The sequence below is a fragment of the Cynocephalus volans genome, chromosome 6 (assembly GCF_027409185.1).
Source record: "Cynocephalus volans isolate mCynVol1 chromosome 6, mCynVol1.pri, whole genome shotgun sequence".
NCBI classification, from domain to species: domain Eukaryota; kingdom Metazoa; phylum Chordata; class Mammalia; order Dermoptera; family Cynocephalidae; genus Cynocephalus; species Cynocephalus volans.
In genome coordinates, this window is record NC_084465.1 from 96,691,252 (window position 1) to 96,716,058 (window position 24,807).

The window sequence follows — 24,807 nt, forward strand, 5'->3', positions numbered from 1 at the left end:
TGTTTTTAATGTGCATAAATACATACTAATACTTGATTTAACGATGGTCATTGTGCCTGTTTTTGAGGACAGTGTGCCCTAGGGGTGCTGGGGCGGGCAGGTGCGGCTCAGGCGCAGGGCGGGGCCCGAGGTCTGGGCAGTCGCCTAAGCTACCTGGAGCCCTAACTCCCTTTCTGACCGACACCTCCTCCTTGGCCCGCCCTCAGCCGGCCTGCCGCCCAATGCTAGTGCTCAACGCCATGAGCGGCGTCCGCTTCCACCACGCGGCTGCGAGCGTGGCGCCGGCCTTTCCAAGCCCCTCCCTGGTTGGGAAGAGGCGGGGGGGTGCGGGACCCGGCGTCGCGATAGGCTGCGGAGGAGTGATGAGCGTCGGCGATGTCCAATGGTCGCGGGCGGGCGGCTTCGGTACCTGCGCGGCCGGCTGGAAGCGCGGCGCGCGAGTTGAGGGAGGCACCGGCAGCCGTCGACATGTTCCGCGGCCCTGAGGGCGAGGCCGGCCGGGCCGGCTCCAGGTACGGCGCAGGGCGCGTGTGGGCACGGCGGGGCTCTCGCGGCCGGGCAGGCCGGGCGGGCGCCTGGTCCCTGTGCCGCTGAGCGCTGAGGCCGCGCGGGCCGGGGCGGGACGGGGACGTGGCGCGCGACCGCTGGGCCGGGCCCGAGATGTGGCGCGGCGGGGCTGGGGGAGGGGCAGCCGCGCCGGGGGTCGCCCGCGCGGTTTCTCGCGCCGGCCGCCGGGCCCTTTGTCTGCGTCGCCGGTGTGGGTCGGCGCCGCGGCTCTTCCGGCGGGGTCTGGTGGGCTCGGCGGGGTCTGGCGGAATCCCCGCCGGCTTCCGGTGCGGGCCCCGGCCTCCCCCGAGTTCCTGAAGGTGTCGTGCGTGTCGGACCCTGCACTGTACCCGCGCTGCGCTTCAGCCGAGTCAGTCTGACGCCTTCTAAGTTGAGAAACTCACTCTGGAGGGAGTAACCCAGCCTGTCTCTACTACTTTTCTCCGAGCTCCATCAATCCCTGAAGACTTCTCCGAACGGGCAGACAAGCGATTGGAGGGCGCGTCCGAGCGCCCAACGAGATCCTCTGCTCCCTTGAGCTGCGGTCCACCTGAGCTGGGGGTCCTTGTCACGTGACCTTTAGCATTCTTGGGTATTTGGAGTATCTTTCCTGGAGTATATTGAAAGGATACGACAAAAGGGAAAAATAATTGGGAAGTACCCCCACATTGTGAGTTTGGCCCTAAATTTCAGAGCTTGCTAGCATCCCCCTGCTCCTCCCCGGGATTAATGTCATGGAGAAGGCCACACTGCGCCATGACTGTGGGCTCTGTTTTTATAGGAAGGTCTGTTCTCTCGGTCCCACTTACCTCAGACCCTTTTGGGCAGCCTTGGGATGTGCGTGGATGCAGGAGACTGTGGGACCTGAAGGGCCGCCCTGCTGTCTTTGAGATGGCTATGACCACTGCCCCTTCCCGGATGGCTGTGCCTTACACGTCATGATATCCACTAGAACATTCTATAGTACCACTCTCCCTTTCTTCACTTGTTTTCAAATGTAATGCATTTTAGAAGAGTACACCAGATAAAATAAATACTGTATTTCCACCACCCCAAGTTAACATTTGGTCATTTCAAATAATTACTGCTGACCTCCTGTGCCCTGATGGTGCCCTTTCCACAGGGAGACTACAGACTCAACATGGGCCACATCTCTTCTAGAGACATCTTTGGAGCTCCAGTAGCACCCAATGCCTCTGTCATATCGTTCAGGGAACACAGGAAGCCACCTACTCACAGATGTAGCTCTATCTTTCTAGTTAAACTTTAAGCTCCTCCAGGCCAAGGCATTACTCATTCATCTTCACTTCTGCAGGGTCTGGTACAGGGCTGCTAGTGATAGGTGCTCAGGAACTGTGTGAGTTAAACTGAAGCAAGAAGTGAGAGGCACAGGCTTGGGAGACTCTGGGTATGTAGAGTGTGGGCTCAGGAAAGTCTGGGAGAGAGTCGTCTACCCTGAATCTGATCTGACAGTTTGCAGGACCCTGACAGTTTAAAAGAAGAGCCATGTTTCAAATAAGTTAGCAAAATAGGAATTTTAATTCAAGCTGGCATGATCTTTGATGTTAAAGTCAGTTTATTTCTAAAGATTATAGATTTCCATCCTCCTTTCTTGAGGGTATGACTGTGGAGACCCAAGCATGTTAGACTTGCTGCAACCAGCCAAGAAAAATACAGAGAATAACCAGAGATATATGACTTATAAATGGTACAGAAGTCAGATGGCTTCACTGTGTCCACCAGCAAAGTGCCTGACCTAAGATCTTGTTAAGCTCTTACTAGGTTGTTGGTTGTTTAAAATAAGAATATTTTTTCTGAATGATTTTTTTTTCTTCTTCATCAAATCCTTCAGGAAGTGTTAACTGCTGAGTAGGAAAGTTTGGTACGTGGTCTTCCCCATCCTTCTGAGCAGACAAGGACGCTGACATGTGTGCTTGGCCTCTGCAGTGTTTACCAGCCAGCCTGTGGTCTCTGTTCAGGCTGTGGCTGGCACATTTGTCCACCGTCTGTAAATCAAAAGAGTCTTCACTTCCCGCCATCCTGCTTTGCAGCAAGAGCATTTGAGAACTCCATTCATGTCAAACCACAGTGTACGGTGACCTCCCTTGCTAGCTCTTAACTAACCCTTGAGTGGCCAGTGTTTGCTTATCTTTCCAGTGAGGCCTGACCTTGAATCTTAGCTTTTATGTGGTGTTCAGACCTGTAACATTAAGTATTTCTAAATGTCTGTGATCATGCTTAGGATGGTGAGAGAGTATTGGCCACTCACAGTTTTAAAACTCAATTTCACAAGGCCCATCCCTAAAATGCTTTTTTAAAAACTTTTCACATGTTCTAGAAAGATGCATTTGAATTCAGCATTTCAGTGCTCTGCTCATGTAGACTAATGCTCTGAGGGTATTGGGGCAGAGCTTTGTGACAGTTCCTTAGTTCTTCAGTTGTTGAAATAAAACTCTCACGGTCCTGGTCTTTCTACTTTACGTCCACTCTAAAACTTCCAAATTGTGCATGACACAGTTTCCCAAAGATCGAGACTTCAGATATTGCTCTTTGTAACTGAGCGGTGGAAAGACCACATTCTTCATGGGTGCTTCATTAAAATCAGTGTTTGTAGAATGCCATTGTATTCTAGAGGAGACACTCATTCCATATGTGCTGATCTAAAATGAACAGTGGTGCTCATAAATTTGTTCTTTTATCTTTTTGATACTCAGTGTTTCACTGGCTATACCAGACTTCAGGACCAGAGATGATTATCCTAATGTAGATTTCCCAGGACTCCTTGGATTAATGTTGGTGGCACTTCCCATGGTCTAGGCCAATACCATATTGTAGAAATTTGAGTTATATATGGAATCTTAAGTTTTCTAGTAGCCACATTTTAAAAAGTAATAAGAATCAAAAATTAATTTTCAGAGATTTTAATCTCTAATATATGCAAAATATTGTTTCAACATGGGATCAGTATAAAAGACATGATTACAGAGATATTTTGCCTTCTCTTCATGCTGAGTTTTTGAAATCCAGTGTGTGGTTTACACTTAGAGCACATCTCAGTCCATACCAGCCACTTCCAAGTGCACTGTAGCCATGGTGATTGGTGGCTCTTGTACTAGAGCACAGGGGTCCAGCCTTGTGTGTGGTGGAAGCCCCTCGGTTTGTTCTCTTTTCTGGAGACCTTCATGACAGGCATTAAGGTATAGTCGAGGCTCCAGGTCCAGACAGCCTGTGTTTGATTCTTGGCTGTACTACTTCCTGTGTGAATTTTGGCAAATTACTTGATTTCTCCTTATCTCAGATTCATCATCTGTGAAAATAATCCCTGCTTTACAGTGTTGTTGTGAGATTAAGTAAGTGTAGTATGTTTGTAAAGTGCTTTGAATAGTATCTGGCAAGTAGTATGTACTTAAGAAACATAAGCTACAGTATTAAACACTACTGAATGTGTTTATGGTATTATAAACACTACTATATACTAATTAATGCTAGTATTAAACTGTACTAAATGTGGCTCAATTTGCCTGTTTTAGGAAAACTTTAATTGTACTTATGAGAGGTCATAGGAATAATTTCAAAATATACAAATTGCTAGAGATTTTTTGGCATAACCAAGATATATAAGGAAAACTTTTAAAGGAACCTTAAGGGCCGTGAAAAGAAGTTTGTCATATGGCTGTCTGTAAACTATTCGTATCAGTATTAAATGATTATGGTGTGTGATTTCTCCATAGATGTTAAGAAAATACTTCTGCTTGGTCTGATTATGCCATAGCCCCTGCACAGTGACAAGCATCCAGGTTAGCTCGTGTTTGCTATGTGCTTGCAGGGCCATGAAGCCCCCAGGAGGAGAATCGAGCAATGTTTTTGGAAGTCCAGAAGAAGCTGTTCCTTCAAGCAGGCCTAATAGGATGGCGTCTAATATTTTTGGACCAACAGAAGAACCTCAGAACATACCGAAGAGGACAAATCCCCCAGGTATGGGCCTTTGTAAATCCTTAGTCTTTTGGCCTCTACCTACTCTCTTTTATGCTGTCCTTTTGAAAATATTTTCTGTTTCTTTATGTTGATCCTTTCAAATATTTTCTGTGATAGGTTATCGCTTGTCATCAGATTTCTAAAATGAAAGAAAGGTTTCTTCTGATTTTTACTTTCTGTCTTGAAGGTGGCTTGAGCACCTTGAATTCTCTCTTGAAGGTGGCTCGAGCATCTTGAATTGTACTCAATAGACATTGCTTGAGTACAAGGACTGGGGGTACAAAGGTGGTTGATGGGGTTCTGGTGCCTGCTAGAGAGGCTCTCCCAATTGTCCCATGGGCCCCTTGAGATTCCTGAAATTGCATGCAAATTACTGTGCATTTAAACACTTCTTAGGGACAGACAGCATTTTTAACTGGATTTCAGTGGGACTGAAACTCTAAATGGAAGAATTGGTCTGGCACATATCTATACGGTTCTTCAAAACTCACTAGAACTTGCTTCTAATGGTAACAGTGGGAGAGAGTCTGTTGAGAAAGATTTTTTTCTCTTGGCTGATAGACTGTCCAGTTGAGTAATCACAGAGTGACAGTCACTTGAGGAGCTTTCCCGTCTGTATCCACGAGGGGAAAGCACGGTGTGTCCCATCCTTAGAAGATCTGAGAGGCTACACACCGGAGTCAGTATGTCAGGTAATAAAACAAACAGAACTAGGGTTAGGACTACTCCCTACCTTGTCCAAATTCTGGGTACAAATATTCCTTGACCAAATGTAGAGGGGAAAAAAGCAGTAGATTCAAAAGCTATTTTTTTATTTATTGGCAGGGGCAGGGGTGGTGGTGGATATAGTCATAGTAGAGAATCATGTGGCTCTTATTAAGTGAGTAACGTTCTCAGTGTATCCAGTTCCTGAGTTTAGAGACACGTAGTTAGTCCTGCACTTCCTTTGTACCGGTGATAGCTGAATAGTACGTTGCATGCAAGAGAGGATCAAATCCAAGGCACTTCCAAGTGCGTGAGCCAGCTCACTTGACCCTGGCTCAGCAGTGTGTGTCTGGAGCTGTCCCTGGAGTGTACTGGGTTCCCTGGGCAGCATGGTGGTGCCACTTTGCCCATCCCACAAAACCTCGTGATCCCCAGCTGGCCTTGGTTGGAGAGTTAGCCAGCCTCTGCGTTGTGCATGGTCACAAGGTGTAGTCACAACCACTGTGGATCCCCTTGCCAGGTTCCTGCTTCGGGTGTTTTTTGGTGTTTGTTTTCCATCCCCCCAGGTGCTCTTTGAAAACAGCCTGTGATGTATTTTCAAGGGAAGCCCGAAAGGGAAAACTGCTAGTTGTGTCCACCACCCACGAGCTGAAGTCCTGCCCTCCTTTCTGTAGTTTTTCATGCAGACTTAGCCCCACAGCCCTCCCGTTGGAGGATCTGATTGAGAAAAGAGTGTGTAATGTACCTTGTTGCAACCAGATGGCCATTCACAGCTTTCATTTGATCTTCATTACAGTCTGTGTTCTTTGTTAGTTGCCTGGTTTAGGTCAATGATGGTTGAGATTTATGGATTGTTTAATATTTAACAGGGACTGTGCTAAGTGCTTTGCATGTATTTTTTCATTTGGTCATCGCTGCACCTTTAGGAGGTGGATGGTGTTACCCCTGTTATAGAGGAGGAAAGTGAAGCTTAGGGATGCTCACTGGTGTGCCTAGGCCCCACGGCTAGTTAGTGGCAGAACTGGCCTGTGGACCTGGGTTTTCTGACAGCAGAGACCATGCTTAAACTTACCTCCTGAATATATCCATCGAAATAAATATCTCAAAATAAAATTGCCAGATCAGAGGTGTTACAAATTTTAAATATTGATAGATACCTCCGACTGGTCCTTAAAGAGGCTGCCCATTGTTTACCCTTAATGGGTGTGCATGCTTGTTTTCACTAACAACAGCGTTCATCTTTGCAATTTGGTTTTTAAAACGTATATCTTGAATTTATTTTTCTTCAATTATGAGTGAATTTAGACATCTTTTCTTGCTTCCAAGGTGAATTCTAAACTTCATCCAAGGCCAAATGAAAAGTGAAAACCAAATTAATCTTTCAAGTAAAATGTTGAGTAATAGACATGCAGTGTGATTACTTCTTTATAAGGTTTTTTTTGGTTTTTTTAAAATTTATTTATTTATTTTGGCATCCGGCCAGTACGAGGATCCAAACCCGTGACTTTGGTGTTGCCAGCACCATACTCTCCCAAGCATGCTAACTGGCCAGTCCCACTTCTTTATAAAGTTTATTAAGGTTGCACATATATGTGGTAAAAATATACATATATACATTTTTTTTTAAGTGTTTTGTAGTTTTCAGGAAACTCAGTAATGTGGTGACCTTGGCTGAGAGGGAGGGAAAACACAGTGCGTTTCTGGGAACTGGTGCTCTTCTGAATAACTCGGGTGGTGGTTACTGGGTGTTTACTTTGTAATTATTTGTGCTAGTTATGTCTTACACACTTTTCTGCATTATGTTTCACAGTTTAAAAAAACTTTTTAAGAGTAGCAGTGTCTTTGGCCAAAAACTTCAAATTGAGTTACTTTTATCTTCCATTTTTAAAAAGCTGAATGCATGCTTTAAAAAAATTTACATAAGCCCTCTTAGCACCACTAGGAACAGCACAGTCTGGGTGGTCTTGAGCAGCAGTGTTTCTCCCCCTTGTGGTCCAGACTCTTTGCTGACACAGCTCTGCAGCACTGCTGCTGCCTTACTCGGCAGGCTGGCACTGTTCTAACCATTCACCTGTGTTAACTCTCAGCCTCACCAGCGACCCTAGTAGGTATAAGTAACTAGTCCGAGGTCACACAGTTAATAACTGAAGGAGCAGGGACTGTGACCCTGGCAGTCTGCTACAGAATGCCTGTACTTACCACCATACTTTGCTGGTTTCCCTGGCTGAGGGTTTCCTCCTTAGGGACTGTGGATATCATAGAGGTTCGTGACTGAGGTTCAGTAGGTTCCTCAGAGAGAGTCCCACCTGTCCTTACGTGTTCTATCATCTCAAAAGCAGAGACCTCACCTGCTTTGCTCCATTACAGCCCTCATGGTAGCTGCAGTCCATGCCCCTAGGAGCTGACTAGTGTCCCAGAAAGCCACTCCGCTTTAGGCTGTGCCCAACCAGTGGCCAGCGAGAGGGTAGACCCTAGCCAAACTTTCTCTGCTCATGAGCCCAAACAGCACCCTTATTCCGCATGGTTCATGAGGTGATCGTGTCCTTCTGTTGTAACAGTGTGGGTTATCCCAGCTAAGAAATAACTGTTTAAAATGTAATTTTCTGAAAACAGAAAATACAAAAGATCAAAACTGTAAAAAAAGAGCATGTTAAGCAATCGTAAGCCCCTGCACTCCATCTGCCCTGTTTATTGCACACATGGATAGCCCCCATAGGTAAGCACTTTGGGGGGTGGAATAATCACTTTTATTTATTCAGATCAAAGCAAATAAGAACACCCCCGTTTTTCCACTAAAACACTGCATGCTGTGTAGATCGTTTGCACCTTTCCATTTTCACTGAACAGAATGTCCAGAATCACTACACAGAAAACATGGCTGACATTTGAGTGTTCATATCCCAGCCATTGTTCTAAGCATTTGACATATGAGCTACAGTAACTCACAGAACCATCATGCTCCCCTCTGAGGGAGGTCCTCTTATTTTTATTTATTTATTTATTTTTGGCAGCTGGCCGGTACAAGGATGAGGAAGGTCCTTTTATTATCCCCATTCTACAGATGAGGAATTTGGGGCACAGAAAGGCCAATAACTGTCACACAGTTAGTGAATTGCTTCTTTATTCACTCAGCAAGTTAGTGAATTGCCTCTTCTTTATTCCTATAGATTATGAATTCTTGGTGCAGTGGGGCTATGATGACACCCATGTCCATTTAGCCTGGCGCTTTGCAGAGAGTAGGTGCCTCATGTTTGCTGAGTGAAGAGATGATCATTTGGTATTGCACAGTAGCTGTCTTTCTGCTTAACATAGGCATTTGTGTTTCATCCCAGTTTTATAAGGAGTTACACCTGAGTTATACATTTTTATTACAGCTTACCAAGTCACTTATAGTTGGCAGAGATGTTACATGCTTCTTATTTGCTGACACACTTAGTTATCACTGGAAGTTCCTGCCAGAATGAGAACAGAGTGACTAACAAATGTTATTTTCCAAATTACAGGTTTCCCTTGAATAGGGCATATTATTAAATTCAGAACTCTGTTACATGACCTAAACATTTAGCTGTTTGCTTTTAATCTACTAAAGAACTTTTCCTGGGTTTAATGAAGACTCTTCAGTAGGAAAGTATGAAATGCTTCGGTTGAAGGAAATTCTTGAGGGAAAATGTGCCGTTTTATGCCATTTCACCTCTAGAGGCCAGCCTAGATGAGAATGCTACAGCAGGCCCCAGGTAAAGGGGTTGGGATTGATGTAGGTCTTCAGGGATTTAGAGTCTAAATCAACTCAGGACTGGCACTAGGGTGCTACTGTGAGAGGAGGTCTCTGAAGTGACAGGTGTGTAAGGTGGGATCAGATGGATGTTCTGGGTGCTGAATGGTCTGTGATTGTTTTTGCAGGGGGGAAAGGAAGTGGTATCTTTGACGAATCAACGCCCATGCAGATTCGGCAGCAACTGAACCCACCTGGAGGGAAAACCAGTGACATTTTTGGCTCCCCAATCACTGCCACTTCACGCTTGGCACACCCAAACAAACCCAAGGTAGGGACTACATGCAGACGTGAAAGAAAAACAAAAAAGCCCCCAGGGCAGGTGTGACATGCTATTAAGAAGAGACAAAAGGGGGATGATGTTGATTTTCCTAGGTGCAGTCATTAGTCATTGAGTTTGGAAGCTCACTTGAGTCACTGAAGAAACACTTTCCACCTTCATGATGACTGCAGCCCTGGGCAAGTGACTCTCCTGGTGTACAGGTAGTGGTGGGTGCCCACTGCAGGCTGTAGGCAGGCTGCTACTGCTCTTCCTGCACAGCACTAGGGAGTGGCAAGAATATTTATAAAATTGAACATGCAACAGAGGAGTCCATCCCTCATAAATTTTTCACTATTCTTATCTCATTTTGGGAGGGAAAAATGGTGGCTTTTGATGGGCGTTTCCCCCTCACGAGGCTGAGGTCCTCATACGTGTTACCTGTGCAGATTCATGGTGCTGAGCTAAAGCATAGCTGCCACCTCTGAGCAATAGAGGCACAATTGGAATAAAATGAGCAGAGTTGCCTCACAGTGCTGGCCCAAAGCCACTGAACGATGTGATTTTGGATGTGGCCTGAGGAAGTATTGATGAGATCCATATGATCTCCCTGGGCTGAGGAAGAGAACTGTATTACCTGAGCTTGAATGCTTGTTTGTTCGAGTGGTGGCAGAACACTTCTGAGGTGTGCTGCAGCCAGAGCTCATCAGTAATAAAGGCCAGGGCTTTATTAATAACATAATTATTAGCAGTATTTTTAATCTCTTTATTCACTTTTCCATCCTTTGGTCAAAAGATGTGGTCTAGTTCCCTAAAGCAGAAAATTCTTAACCATTTCTGGAGCTCGTTATGCCTGGAAAAATCACTGCATTTCTGTCCATTTACATCCCAGAAGATGCCCATTGCAAAATTGAAATGGAAACTTAAAAAGGGCTGAGACAAGGAGAAAACACAAACAGGTGAGAGAGCCAGGCTGGTCTAGATTGCTCTGTTTCTCTCCTGTGCTGGCATCTCTGCAGTGACGTCTCTCTTTCCAGTTTAGAGTCTCATAGTATCCAGATGTGAACCTCCAAATTGTTGCTAGACTGTGATGCTCCAAAGAGAGCATCTCTTTGGAAAATATCTTTGAGGGCTCTGCTACTGTGGTTAGACCAGAAATGTCCTAAAAGTCAGCAATTCTACACTAAGGGAAGGACTTGAATTAGCCGAGACAGGAAGAAGCTGCTTCTTGCCATGATTCTCACTTTCTAGTGAATGTGGATTGTGGCCCTTAGTGTAAATGGGTATAGAACAAGAGGAAGCAGAAAAGTGCTTCCTTTGATTTATTAGGCATGAAAGTCTTTTGACCCAGGAGGATTGGACATCTCCAGCCTCACTGGAGAAATGACCAATACCAGGTCAAGGTCAGGGCATGTACAATTTCTCAATACCAGGAAGCCAGCAGACTGTTGGGTGGTGTCATAGGGCTTGGAACCAATGCAATAGGAACCATGGGCCAGAAGGGGGGACATTTGGTCACCAATAAGTACAATAATTGCTGTGATTAAAATTCACTAACTATTTAGAATGCATGGGTTCTTAATAATACTAAAATAATCTAATTGGTGACCTTTGAAGAATACCAGAGGATCAACCCATTATTATGAAACTAGTGAGGGACAGAATGGAGCATTTAACCAGTGCTTCCTGCATGAAGTGTATGTCAGGATATTAGTTGTTGAGGGAATGTTCCCTTTTATAAAAGTACTCCAGGCTGTAAATGAAGAATGAGGAATGGCATTAGAATATCACCGTTTTGCAAACTTGTAATGAAATCATGGATCCAGATAATGATCAACAGTGGCTGCTCACGTCACAAAGTGAGACAACTGACAGTTATGAGCCTCATGATGGAAGTCCATTATGGACCACCTTTGAAGTCATCTTGTCAAAAACTCAAGTCCAAATTAGACCAAACCACATGTTAATTGACACCACAGGGTTGCACTGAGAATAATGCAACATATAGGAAATTATATGATGAATAATAAGGGGTAGACCCTAGAGATTAAGGAGACTTATTCCTGTCAAAGTCCCAATAGTGTCCTTTGCAAAAATGGAAAAAACCCGTCCTAAAATTCAAATGCAGTTTCAAAGGACCCCACATAGCCAAAACAATCTCGAAAAAGAAACACTGGAGGCTCACACTTTCCAATTTTTTTTTTTTTTTTTTTTTGAAAGATGACCAGTAAGGGGATCTTAACCCTTGACTTGGTGTTATCAGCACCACGCTCTCCCAAGTGAGCTAACTAGCCATCCGTATATAGGGATCCAAACCCATGGCCGTGGTGTTATCAGCACTGCACTGAAGGGGATGGCCAGTTAGCTCACTTGGGAGAGTGTGGTGCTGACAACACCAAGCCAAGGGTTAAGATCCCCTTACCAGTCATCTTAAAAAAAAAAAAAAATACTTATGTGCATCAAAGGACACTATCAACAAAGTAGAAAGACACCCCACAAAATGGGAGAAAATACTTGCAAATCACATATCTGATAAGTGTTTACTATTCAGAAGATATGAAGAATACCTTCAACTCAAAAGCAAAATGACGGGCTGGCCCGTGGCTCACTCGGGAGAGTGCGGTGCTGATAACACCAAGGCCACGGGTTCGGATCCTATATAGGGATGGCCGGTTGGCTCACTGGCTGAGCGTGGTGTTGACAACACCAAGCCAAGGGTTGAGATCCCCTTAGCGGTCATCTTTTAAAAAAAAAAAAAAAGACAACCTAATTCAAAAATGGCAATGGACTTGCCTAGGCATTTCTCCAGAGAAGTTATACAAATGGCCGATAAGCATATGAAAAAATGCACAACATCATTGGTCATTGGGAAATGCAAATCAAAACCACAACAAGATACTACTTGACACCTACTAAGATAGCTGTGATATAAAAATGGAGAATAAATGGCGAGGATGTAGAGAACTTGGAACCCTCACCCATTGCTAATGGGAATGAAAATAATGCAGTGGTTGTGGAACAGTTTGACGGTTCCTCAAAAAGTTAAACAGAGCTTAGTGTTATAACACCAAGGTCTAGGGTTTGGATCCCCATACCTGCCAGCCGCCCCCAAAATAAAAAAGTTAAACATAGAGTTACTGTATGATCCAACAATTCCACTCTCAGGTATACTCACCAAAGATTTGAAAACAGATTCAAATAAATATTTGCACACCTGTTTCCATAGCAGCACTATTCATAATAGCCAAAAGGTGGAAGCAGCCCAAGTATCCATTAATGGAAGATTGGATAAAAAAGCTGGTCCATCCATACAGTGGAATATTACTCGGCCATAAAAAGGAATGAAGCACTGACACACTCTCTGCCTTGAAAACATTATGCTAATGTTTAAAAACTTGACTAATAAGCGTTTGATGTTTAGCAGATCATTAATATGTGCAGTGTTGAGAATGGTGTTATGGTTTGTTTTTTTTTTAAGGACACTTTGAGGAGCCACATCTTGAAATAGTTATGAGTAAATGAAATATCTGGGATTTGCTTCAGAATAATCCAGTAGCGGGCCTTGGGTCTGAGGTTACAAGAATGGTGTGACTGAGACAAGGATGGCAGTGAGTTGATGTCACTTTAGCTGTACAGTGGGCTATGTGGGGGTTTATGTCAAAAACAAAACCAAAGTAATTCATGCCCTTATTTTCATTGTTCATCTGAATGAGGATAGAATGGTTCTGAATCAAATATTCACACGATTGTTTTCCTTGTTTCAGGATCACGTTTTCTTATGTGAAGAAGACTCAAAATCAGATCTTAAAGGTAAGCTTTTGTTTTCTGTCCTTCTGCTAAGTGGCCTCTTTTGGAAGAGTTGCTGGTGTGCCCCCCAGCTAATGAAAGGGAGTGTTCCTCCGCACCTTCCAGGTCAGCTGGCTGAAACAAACGCTGGCGTGTTTATTGCTGAGAGGATTTAGTATTTGAAAAAGGCTGGGGAAGTGGGCTTAGTTATTTCTGGTAAAAACCACTAGATTTTCTTCCTTTCTTGTCATCGCTGATCAGCCTAGGCCTAAGACCAAGGTTTCGTTTTTCTAGAAGCTGATCTGTGTAGTGAAGGGCAGGGAACTTTTAATGAACTCATGAACAAGGAAAGACCCGACAGAAATAATTCAGGATAAGGGCATGAAGGAGGAGGAGTGCGAGGCACATGTGTGGTGGGGAGAGGGGGTCACCCTGTGTCAGTCACCCAGGAATGAGCTGCTGTGTTGTCGTGTGGGAGCTCAGACTCGCTCCAAGTCTTACTGCTGTTCTCTAGCTTGACCAGGCATTGATTTCTGCCTCCTGCTCACTATTTCCCTCAACTGTAGAGCTACATGAGCGTTTGTTCATTCCTCCTTCATAAGGCCCAGAGTTGTAGTGACGGAAGTCCTTGTTAGACCATCTAGTTAGGGTGAGCTCCCTCTCCTCTTCACACTCACTCTGAGAAAGTTCACTTTTTATACTTGAGGTGGAAGAAATGGGAATGGAGTCTAACAAGCAATATGAAGAAATAACTTATTTAGAAAGAAATCAGGGAGCATTTACAGTAGTAAGCCCCAACTTTATGGTCAGGTCAAGAACTGCGTCTGCTAATTCCAGTGAATTGTCCTGGTACGAGGTGAGAAGCCTGGCTTTGTTTCTTCTCTTTTCCAGTTACACCATGAACCTCTTGCAAGTTGCTCTGTGACAGACTTTCCATTGGTGCAGCTTGCCTGTCAGGACAGTGGGTTGCCTCTAATGGGTGGTGTGCTTTGTCCCACAGCTGCACCCAGAGAAGAGCCACTCGAGAAAGGCAACTCAAGAGAAGCAGACCGTGCCAAGGAGCAAGAGCCCATGCTCAGGGTTGACAGCCATGAGCCCAGGTTGGGGCCACGGCCTCGCTCTCACAACAAAGTCCTGAACCCTCCAGGAGGCAAATCCAGCATCTCCTTCTACTAAAAGAAGCTACTGCTTCCCCCATAGTCAGACAAGAAACTCGAGAGAGAGGGTGTCGAATAGCATCGTTTTTGTTTTTGTTTTTAGCCCAAATGAGTGGGGTGGGGAGAGGGTTTGTCGTATATATGAGGCTGGCTGCACAGAGGGCCAAGCCTTCCAGACTGCCGAAAGACACATCCTTGGGATAGGGTGTGACTCCCCTGGTGTTTGCTCAGCTGTGAGAGGAACACAAGTGGGCAAGAGCGGGGAGGTGGTGCAGGGCACAGGGAGGCTTAGTGAGGTGGGGTCTTCCGTGTTCGTGCCTCAGCAGTCTGCCAGCTAATAGGGCACGTAGGAATGACTGACAGAAAACCAAAACAACCTGTCCGTTGCTGAGGGATGGAGGAGCATGGCATAGGCAGAAACACTAACAGGGTGCGAGGTGAAACACCCCCCTTTAAATGTAATGCCATTGACCCTTCACCAAAATGTTTTCCATGCCTGAGATTACCACTGTTAAACCCCAGCGTCTCTGTGTCATTTTACCCCCAGTATATTGTTCTTTAGTTTTTTCTTAAAAGATCTTGATTGCTTTTCTTCGGCAGCTTTCAAGAAAAACCAAAAAGTCCTCTCAGTCTTCTGCTTTCTGGAAGGTTTTTGTACCCTGATCCTCTGAGGTGCCCAGTTTCTGCCATCTAAGTCATTGGCCAGGTCTCATGTAGGAATCTGCCTCTCTCTCAAAAGGGACTGGTCTGCGCCCTTCACCTGCCAGTTTTGCTTGTGAATTGTTCCTTTTTTCTCTCTCATCAGCCTTAAGTCTAGGCCATTGTTCTTCACCAGTGATGTAGATAGTTCCCTTCACAAGCCACGGTTCTTCCTGTAAATAAGGCCACTGACTGCAAGACTTCCAAAATCTATTCATATATATCCAAGTAATGGTCTTATTTAAGTTTGTCCTATGTCTTACGTTATTCCTCTGATGTTGGTGGGAAGCAGAGATGCTTTAGAACCTTGAGTTCTTAGATTTGGGTTCTTTAATGTCTCAAAGTTAATTTTAAATACCAGCTTCCCATATATGATTGACACCTTTCCAGAAAAAAGTCAGTTGCTCAGGTACACCAAAGAGGAAAAAGAGCTGCTTAGGCCATCTTTTATAAAGCTTCACAGAACCTCTGGATCACATTCATAAACAGCCTTCTGGAAGAGACTAGACCTTAGGCCAGGAGATTAAGTAGTTTGGCTGCAAAGTCACAACTCTCCAATTCCATGATATTTGCCAACAAAGATAATGGGCTGGCAAGAGTCATGTTGCTTTTATCTGTTGGGCACAAGTCCCTCCCAGTCACCCAATGGGGCTGTAGTCTCGATTCCCGTGCTTTCCTTGTGGTGGACATCTGCTAACAGGAGAGAGTCTGGGTATGGTAGCTGTTGCTCTGAATGCCTACACAGCTAACACCAGGTGCTAGAAACATAACTGTGGAAATTTAAAAAGCAAGTCTCACTCTGACTTTATCACCTAGCTGCGTAAGTGCCTGCTGAGCTACCTTCCATGCCCTGCTTCCTGTGCCTGGCACATTGAGGGGTCTGCATGTGGCTTTGTCGACCAAAGACAGTTTCCCCCTCTCAACTGCCCTGTGGATTTTGGAGCCAAGAAACACATTCCATGGGACTGTACATACTTTAAATAGTTTGTGGTTCAAAGTTTTTAAGAAAGTTTGGAATTCAGGAAATTATTTTTTGCCTGTTAAAAAACATCATAAACGGTGGTTAGCTTTTTAAACCTAAACATACTCACTTATTTAACTTACAAGGAAATAGTGTAATGGTAGAAATGAATTGCCATTAATAACTATTTTTAATAAGGAAATGATTTTTGAATTCCAAGTTGGATTGCCAGAAAGAAGCCTGACATTACCATGCTGCCCCTGTAACCCTCCCGCAGCCCCTTCTCTCAGATGAGAGGAATAGCACTCTAGCTCTGTCCACTGGGGATTCTGGATGGAGATGGGAGAAACCAGAGATGGGAACAGTGGTCTCGGTAGTGAGGAAAACCTGAACTACAGCAGTAGCCCCTGGGCAGCAGTGACAAAACTTGCCACCTACTCTTCTCCCGACCTTTCCCCCTTCCCCTCTGTGAGGCTGTGGGCTGAGTTTAGAGTGCCTGGGTGGTCTGGTGTCCTAGTGAGCCCCATGGGCATGGTTGTCATTTGCATTTGGAAGATGTGCTATACATTGGGGATTGCTTGTATTTAGAGGGTTAAAAAACACTTAGCATCCTTTTCTCAACCTCTAAGCTGCATTGGGAATTTACTAGTCTCTATTAAGCCTTGAAACTTTTTTTAAGTGTATTTGGTGCCAACATTTTTCTAGAGCTGTATCAAAACAAAATACGTCACAATGTAATTTTGATAGGAACATTTTATTTTTACAAGGCAGAATTGGGTATAACAGTTGAATTAAACTTAGTAATTATGTCCTCAGAGTCTTTGCCTGTTAGTTGTGTCTATGTGCTTTCCTCAGCAGTCCATTCTCCAGATGGAATGCCTGACCGCTGCTGCTGCCCTCATACCTCCACAGCTGCTTTTCACTGGGAAAGTGGTTCACCTTTTTTTTTTTTTTTTTTGCATCTAGCCAGAGGATTCCCAAGTAAGTCTTAAAGCTTTAAGGAGAACGAGTGAGGAGTATGCCAGTGGTGGTTTTCAGTTTCTGTAAATTAGATGATGATTCCTTTTTCTTTTACACCATTAATACTAAAGAACTTACGGCGCTTAACGTGCTTCTGACTTGGCTTTGAAACTCTCCAGTGACAAGCCTGGTAATGTGTAGATGAGGTGCTGAGCTGTTAGGGTTTGTCAGATTGAAGTCCCATAGAGAAAGCACAAATTGGATGTCTTTCCTCCTGATGTATTAGCTATTTTCATCTATCCCACAAGCAAACTTAATATCCTTATATGCATTGTGTGGATTTAGGGTGATGAAAATTCTCAGACTGCTGATGTGCCACTCCATTCTGCCTGCTGAATCAGGGCTTCAGAAATAAGACCAACGTGGGTACCTTAAACACCACCTTCACTTGTTCACCCACAAACACTTTGGAGTGTAGAGCAAGTTCCAAGAATTGGCTAGGCATTGACAACGTTAAATGACCTATTTGTAGCAGCTGCTCGAGTTGCAGGCAAGCATTAAGATCTTAGAGAGCCACAGCTCATCTTGTCCCCAGAGACCAGCCAGGAGCCCAGTGTGGAAGAACCATGATGGCTCCACCAAAGTTAGGGTGAGGGCGTGGACAAACATCAGAGGGTTGCCACGTCAAGTCCTGTACCTTGTCCAGAAATACACTGGCCCTTCTGACCTAGTATAACTCGCCCTATTCTTTGTGATGTACCTCAGTGGCTCAGACTTTGGAAACGTGTATGCCTCTTCCTGTGTTAGCTGGTTTGTTTCTTTTGAACTTGTTCTCGATTCTTAGCATTCTTGGAGATCATTAGTGAAATATTTGTTTTATGTGTGACTCTATTAAAGATGCTAGCTAAAATTCAACTTGAGGACTGGCCAGTTAACTCAGTTGGTTAGAGCACGGTGCTGATAACACCAAAGTCAAGGGTTGTGATTCCTTTAGCAGCCAGTGCCCAAAGAATAAAAAATAAAATAAAATTCAACTTGAAGAAATTACAGGGACCTAGGCAACTTTTTTTAGCAGGCATTAGGTGCAGATACTTAGAAATTAAAGTAGAACTTTTGAAACTTGTGCCATTTTACATTTTAAGGCCTATTCATGAGAAAAAGAAAAAGTTATTCCTCAGTCTTTCCAAATCTGAAAGGAAGTCTGCTCTTCTCTATTAGAGTAAGTTCTAATTTAGTTAGCTTCAGCTTTCAGGAGCAGACCAGTCCTACAGTACCATGGGAGACAGACGCAAAGGATTACTCAAAGCCCATTTCTTCTGAGCAGTGAGAAGCCCCGAAGTGACTGCCTTTCAGCAACTCTCCTGTTAGGAGAGAAAGCTGAATGTGACAGCCCTGATTCAAAGTTATCTTCTCCCTTTTATTGTAAAGACAAGGAAGTTTCACAAGAAAATTCAGTTGATTTAATTATTACAAAGAACACAAGGATATGGGCAGAGTTATGGCTAAGTATAGTTTTAACAATGGAAACTAGTAACATCAGTGAAATAAAGTAACATTCTGTAATGCAGTTTGTAAAAGGTTACGTCGATCCACCAACAAAAGCTTATTCTTAGCAAACATTTTCTTTTCCTACAGCAATTTTCTCAGTATATTTACATAACAGTAAAGTAACTTTCTCAACATATCAATCAGTAGGTTAACCTGCACCAAGGACATCTGCCCTTTGAGCCAGCAATTTTGCTATGTTACAATTCTTTATCTACAACAGAGACTTTAGCCTGGGGAAAATTTCCTGTCTTTTGCAAGCTTAACATTTCTATGTGTAATTTTAAAAAGTTAGGTCCTGTGAAATACATTTGTTTTATTAATGTTAGTATTCTCCACCCAGTACTATTTAGTAAGCATGAAGAATTATCCAGCATGTCATCTTTTTAAAATTTCATTTTGTTCTAACCAATTTCAAGTAACAGATCTGCCCAATCATGTTAGTAATAAAAATTATGGTGGATGGCCAACCGCTTCTCAGCCTTTTGGTTAAGATCAAGTGTAAGGTTGATGGCCAAGATAGTTGGTAGTGGGGGTTGCCTCAACTATAGTGTGCTAGTTTAGGAATTCAAAGGGGTCAAATTTCTGTAAAAGGCCTAAAACAGAAGCCTGAAACATCCCCCCAAACACAAGCTTGCTCAGTAACTTGTTGACCAGGAAGAATTAGACATTTCATCCTTTTGTCCTGCCTCATCATTTTGACAATATAAAACAAGTTCACATAACATTTATTGTATGTACTATTTGTAGAGATGGTGTTATTCCCCTTTCATATGTTAGCTCAATTAGATGGTAATATTTTAGGCTCCGTTTTGCAAGCTTGGAAACGGAGACTTGGGAATTTAAGTCACTTAACTAGGATCAAAACCCAGGCAGTTGAATCTGAGACTGAAACTTCATACTATTTATATACAGCCAATTATGTTGCAAGGGAAATTGTGAAAAGTACAATATTTAGGGCATCAACAACAGGAGAGTTCATTGCTTTGATGCAGTCTGAGGATCTGAACTGACCTTGAAGCATTCCGGTAGGTGAAAGGCAAGGGTAAGAAACCATTTCTATTAGCATTAAACAATCAGTAATGGGTTTTTTTTTTTTTTTTTTTTTTGTCGTTTTTTCGTGACCGGCACTCAGCCAGTGAGTGCACTGGTCAGTCCTATATAGGATCCGAACCCGCGGCGGGAGCGTTGCCGCGCTCCCAGCGCAGCACTCTACCAAGTGCGCCACGGGCTCGGCCCAGTAATGGGGTTTTGATAGGAATTCACAATACCTGTGAAGCCCCCAAACTGGAAGTTTAATGCCTTGGGTTCACGGTCTCCCCAGGTGCCGAGTGAGAGAAAACGCAAACGTCCTGGGGCAACTTATTTTAAATTCGGGCCTCAAAGTGTTTCCACATATAATGTCCCAATGAACACTAGCTGAGAACCAGGGAGAGGAGAACCTGCGCAAGGGTCAACCGAAATGACAGACTGCAGAAGCAGGCCTGCAAAGGCTGCAGATATCGTAATTATGAGATTTTTTTTAAAAAAGAAAAAACACCTTAAAGAGATAAGTGAAAGCACCAGCTAGCCGCCAAAAAAACCCCAAAAAGCTAGAGTCATGAAATTAGAAACCAAACGGATGGCTTCAACAGATTACACGTAGCCGAGAGAAACTGGAGGTCAACCGAACGGTGGAATCCCTGAGGGACGAAACCGCCACAGCGCCAAGCGGGGGACGCAGGTACGCCGGCCAGGACACTCGGCCCCGCCCCGCCCCGCCCCGCCCCGACTGCCGCGCTTCCGGCCCGGGCGCTTCCTCTGACGTCACGGCGCGCGACCCCCAGCAGCGCAGGGCTGCGGGCTGGGCCGGGGGCGGGACTTCCGGAGGTGAGTGACGGGCGCGGCGGCAGCGGCGGCGGCGGCGGCGGTGCTGAAGCTGCGGGCCGCGGCCTGCGGGACCAGGACGCCGAGCGGGCCGGGCGCGCCGGCCGGACACGGGCCGCGCTGGCGGCATCGGTGGCCGCGATGATGGAGATCCAGATGGACGAGGGCGGCGGCGTGGTGGTGTACCAGGATGACTACTGCTCGGGCTCGGTGATGTCCGAGCGGGTGTCGGGCCTGGCGGGCTCCATCTACCGCGAGTTCGAGCGCCTCATCCACTGCTACGACGAGGAGGTGGTCAAGGAGCTCATGCCGCTCGTGGTAAACGTGCTCGAGAACCTGGACTCGGTGCTCAGCGAGAACCAGGAGCACGAGGTGGAGCTGGAGCTGCTGCGCGAGGACAACGAGCAGCTGCTCACCCAGTACGAGCGCGAGAAGGCGCTGCGCAAGCAGGCTGAGGAGGTGCGTAGCGCCGGCCCCGGGCCTGGACCCCGGACTCTGGACCCCGACCCCAGCCCCAGATCCCGAGCCCAGCCCCCGAGCCCCAGCCCGGACCCCAGACCCTGAACCCCGAGCCCAGCCTGGACCCCGCACCCTGAACCCCGATACCAGCCCCCTAGTTCGAGCCCAGGTCTTGGACCCTGGACCCAGATCTCAGCACCCGAGCTCGAGCCAAGCCCCAGGACCCTGGATCCCGATCCCGGCCCCCAAGCCTGAACCCTAGAGCCCAAGCCCCTGAGCCGAACCCCAGCCCCTCGACCCCGGACACCAAGCCCGAGCCTGGCCCCGGACCCTAGATCCCGGCCCTAGCCTCTGCCCGCAGTCCCGACCCCGGACCCAGGCCCCCACCCTAATCCTCAGCCCCTGCCCCACCCGCCGCCGCCACCCTGCTGGCCTGTTGTCCCCAGGCCCTGTGCTCAGGCCAGGCCTCCCACTCCCTCCCGTGTCCACCCATCAGCCCAGACGCTGGTTCTCTTTGCTCATGTGTATGCCTGTGTGTGTTTAGCCAAACCCGTGTCCCAGACTCCAGTTGCTGCCTTGTTCGCTGCAGTTCTAAACCCTGTAGAGAAGGAATCTCTGATTTTTCTGACAGTTCTGCAGCGGCAAGAGGTCTACTGATGTCAGAAGACCTTTTTTTCATTGTCCCTAATTCAGTGTTTTTGAAGTCTGTGACACCGGTGAATGTGGTGATTGACATAAATACCTAACAAAGGCTGCTTTAGGTTACTCCTCTGGCACCAGGCGAAAGACTGCAGGTTTCTAAAGGTGGTTTCTTTGCTCTTCGGTTCCCTCAGTTGGTAAGATTGTTAGCTGATGTAGATAAGGCTGAGACACTCCACTCTGGCTTGTGAGAAGTTAAAGATGGAACTTTGAAATATTCGATTGTGTTCTACCATGTCTTCATAACCTGGAAAGTGCTTATGTGTGAACCAGTTAGACCACCTGAGCGGTAGGGAACACAACTTCCATTCATTCACCACCGAATGTTCAGCGCTGACTGTGTGCCAGACCTAGAGCCCTGCCGTTGGTGGGAAATAAACAGACTGAGGCAGATTCAGGGAATATGGATTCCCATCCCTGCTTTGCCTCTCTGACCTTGGACACATCGCCTGCCTACTCTGGATTTTGGTTTTCTGTCCATCAAAGGAGTGAATTGCTGTAGATGATCTCTAAGTCCAGAAATTCTGTTATTGTAGGAATTAGGTGATGCTCTTTGATTTATGAATAGGGAGTGTCTTATTAAATGAGTTTAAATTCCTTTTCGATTTATTTGGTTTAACACATTCTTGGCTTTAGTAATGAAATAAAAGATTGTTTTAGTATTTCGGTTTTTTCTTAAACCAGCATGGTTTATGCCCTAGTTTGGTTTAAAGTGTGTGTTTGTAAAAAATAGCAGTATCATTCCTGTTCACTGTGGTTTATCATGCTTTCAGGTTTTGTGTCTTTCAAAAGGCTATTGTCTAGTGATTGGGATGCCCGTGCTCTACCAGAACTGATGTAAAGCTCTCGACATAAGGAGATGCAGGAGCTCATAGCAATTGAGAGCTCAGTAGCCCTAGGCATTTTACTGGGGAGGGCGCTGGCCCCAAGAAGTGAAGGGGCTGGACCAAGGTCACTCAGAGTGAATCCTGGTGCCTGGCCTGGGCTCTTCCTTCTGTGTCACGCTGCTGCATGGTGTCAGAGGGCCTCTCTTCAGAAATCTGGAGCGCTGGGGCTCCTTTCTCCTGGACGTGGGGCTGTGGCTGCCTCCCTTGTGCTGGGCACCACCCTCCACTTCTCCGACTCTTCTTGGTGGCTATTTGATGGCTGACTGGGGTTTCTGGTGGGTTTCTTTTCTTTCACCCTGTACCTGTGTGGTCAAAATAATGGATGAGAAGGAACTGAAAAGAGAAAATCAAGGTGGACCTTAAGAATTATATCCTTCTGGCTTAAAAATGAGCTCTGCATGGATTAGGCTCTATGCTCTGTGCAGTTCACATGCAGCCACTCAAATACAGCATGCTTCTGCCCTCCACGTATGCTCAGGCTGGACTGAGTACCAGTGGTATATCTGTGGTCTGCAAAGAGATTGCCTGCAGGCTGAGACCCACCATTGCCCCAGCTACGTAGAGAAGCTGCACAGAGAGCTTTGTGCCATGAAGGAAGCAGGTTAAGGCTGAGAGTGCACCCTTGGAAAGACCTCAGGCCTTTGCAACTGAAGAAAAGGGCTAAATACTGTACACATTTGGCATCCTAGCTCCGTTATTGAATCAAGCAGATATTCACTTTCAGTTTTGTGGAAAAGACCACTGGTCAGCTTCTCTTTCTGGGCAGGGACTAGTGATCACAGGGGTGTGTGTCTGATAACACAAGAGCTGGACGTCACAGGCTGCAGGCATGTAGTGTTGCAGAGCAGCTCCTGGGTGAGCTGTCAGCAGAAGCTCGGTCTCCAGCCACTCTGCTCGGAAGGCTTAGTCAGAGATGGGTAACCTGAGCCGCCTGCTGCCTTCTGAGCAGACAGAAACTGCAGGGTTTTTTAAAAAGCCTTGAGCAGAACAAACATCCCTGTTTCCTACTTCTTGCCTATAATAACTGCATCGAGAGATTCCAAGTGTGTTCTGATACCAGGTGGTTGGTTCTATGGAAGTGATGGTATCTAGAGATGGTGAGGTCCACAGACTCCAGCTTGAGTGACAGCCCTGCCCTCAGGAGCTGCACCTCCCCACGCCAGCCTCTTCCCCTCTCTGGGCTGCAGTGTCCGCATCTGTAAAGTGAGTGCGTTGCCAGACGTGGCAGGTGGATTTCAAGCAAAGTGCTGTTGTTGGTTGCCTGGAGAATTGTGGTGAGGCAGATTTCGCAGAGTCAAGGCTGAGCCCTCGATGGTTTCTTGGGGCAGCCGTGGATGGCAGGGTCCGGGCATCACTGCCTGCCCCCCAGATGGTGCAGGTTCTGATTAAAAGTTTTAAAAATCATACTGGAAAAGAAGAAGGTTGGAAATGGGCAGATGACTGTGTTGGGGCTGGAGGGGGATGATTGGGATGCACAGGCCACACCAGAGCTACTCAGAGGCGCTGCCTGCGTACCTGTTGGCCTGCATAATCTCGGAGGGAGAATTGAGCAGAGCAAACGCATCTTGCTGCACTCGCCCAGGCATTAAAGAGCCTTTTCCTTTCAACGGTCACGCACTTAGCTTATACAAGGAAAAATAATGTTTGAGAGATGTGTGAGTATCAGTAGTCATTATTTGCCTTAAAGTGTTCTTAACCTTAAAGAAACTGCTGGTAACATCCCCCAACTCATCTCAAGCAACTCAAGTGGATATTCTATCAACAAGACTTATACGTGGATATTTGCTAGTAATTTGGCATTTGATACTGTGTAAGGAAAGCATCTGAATGGAGGGAAGTTTTATCCAACACATATTTTTTCCTAGTTAAGTAAAAGTAGTCCATTTCATAGAAGAACATTTGGATAAGATTAAGCTGGGAAAACAAACACCATAATTCTACTCTATAGAGATGGCTTTTTTGCCTTTTTTTCATTAATACATTGAATTAGAAGTTTGTTTATTTATTTATTTATTTTAAAAAGATGACCAGTAAGGGGATCTTAACCCTTGACTTGGTGTTGTCAGCACCACGCTCTCCCAAGTGAGCTAACCGGCCATCCCTATTTGGGATCCGAACCCTTGGCCTTGGTGTTATCAGCATCACACTCTCCCAAGTGAGCCATGGGCTGGCCCCTTGAATTAGAAGTTTAAATTCTTGTTTCCCATATTGCAAATAGTAAACTCACCACTGACTGTACAAAGCATGGGGTTTTTTTTCCTGCTGTGTTGTAATTTTAAAAACAATTTTTAAAATTGATTTATTTAGATGAAGCTGTGAAGATGGGGTGGCCACAGTTGCCTTTCCTAGTTGCCTCAAAAAGTTGGACCAGTATAACTGCACCAGCACCAGGAGTACCACAAAGTCCCCCTGAAAAACAGAAGCAGATAGGTGTAGAACATGAGCAAAAAGAGTGTGCACACGGTGGTGCCAGCTGTGGTCTGGAGGCCTGGAGCACTGACAGACGTCAGTTCTTCCAAAATTAGGATTTC

General features: G+C 45.6%; 2 protein-coding genes across 6 annotated transcripts in view; both read left to right on the forward strand.

The window, feature by feature from the left end:
• Positions 1–426: 426 nt before the first annotated feature.
• JPT2 (Jupiter microtubule associated homolog 2) lies at positions 427–17,670 on the forward strand. The gene is made up of 5 exons (XM_063099634.1): positions 427–512; positions 4,373–4,521; positions 9,127–9,269; positions 13,022–13,067; positions 14,044–17,670. Exons 1-5 carry the CDS (start codon positions 469–471, stop codon positions 14,217–14,219), a joined length of 558 nt encoding a protein of 185 aa, XP_062955704.1. The 5' UTR covers positions 427–468; the 3' UTR covers positions 14,220–17,670.
• A 2,607-nt stretch (positions 17,671–20,277) lies between these two features.
• The window catches only part of MAPK8IP3 (mitogen-activated protein kinase 8 interacting protein 3), a 50,326-nt gene continuing 45,796 nt past the window's right edge, over positions 20,278–24,807 (forward strand). For all 5 annotated transcript variants that reach the window (XM_063101285.1, XM_063101288.1, XM_063101289.1 and 2 more), the window contains exon 1: positions 20,278–20,690. In XM_063101285.1, the coding sequence (XP_062957355.1) occupies positions 20,373–20,690 (318 nt within the window). In that variant the 5' untranslated portion in view covers positions 20,278–20,372. The remainder of the gene's footprint in view (positions 20,691–24,807) is intronic.

Excerpts from the sequence above, each read along its gene's own strand:
- JPT2 (XM_063099634.1), top strand. The coding sequence starts at position 469 with ATGTTCCGCGGCCCTGAGGGCGAGGCCGGCCGGGCCGGCTCCAG. Across the intron at positions 4,522-9,126 it reads GAAGAGGACAAATCCCCCAG|GGGGGAAAGGAAGTGGTATC; the intron begins GTATGGGCCTTT and ends TTGTTTTTGCAG. Across the intron at positions 9,270-13,021 it reads CACACCCAAACAAACCCAAG|GATCACGTTTTCTTATGTGA; the intron begins GTAGGGACTACA and ends TCCTTGTTTCAG.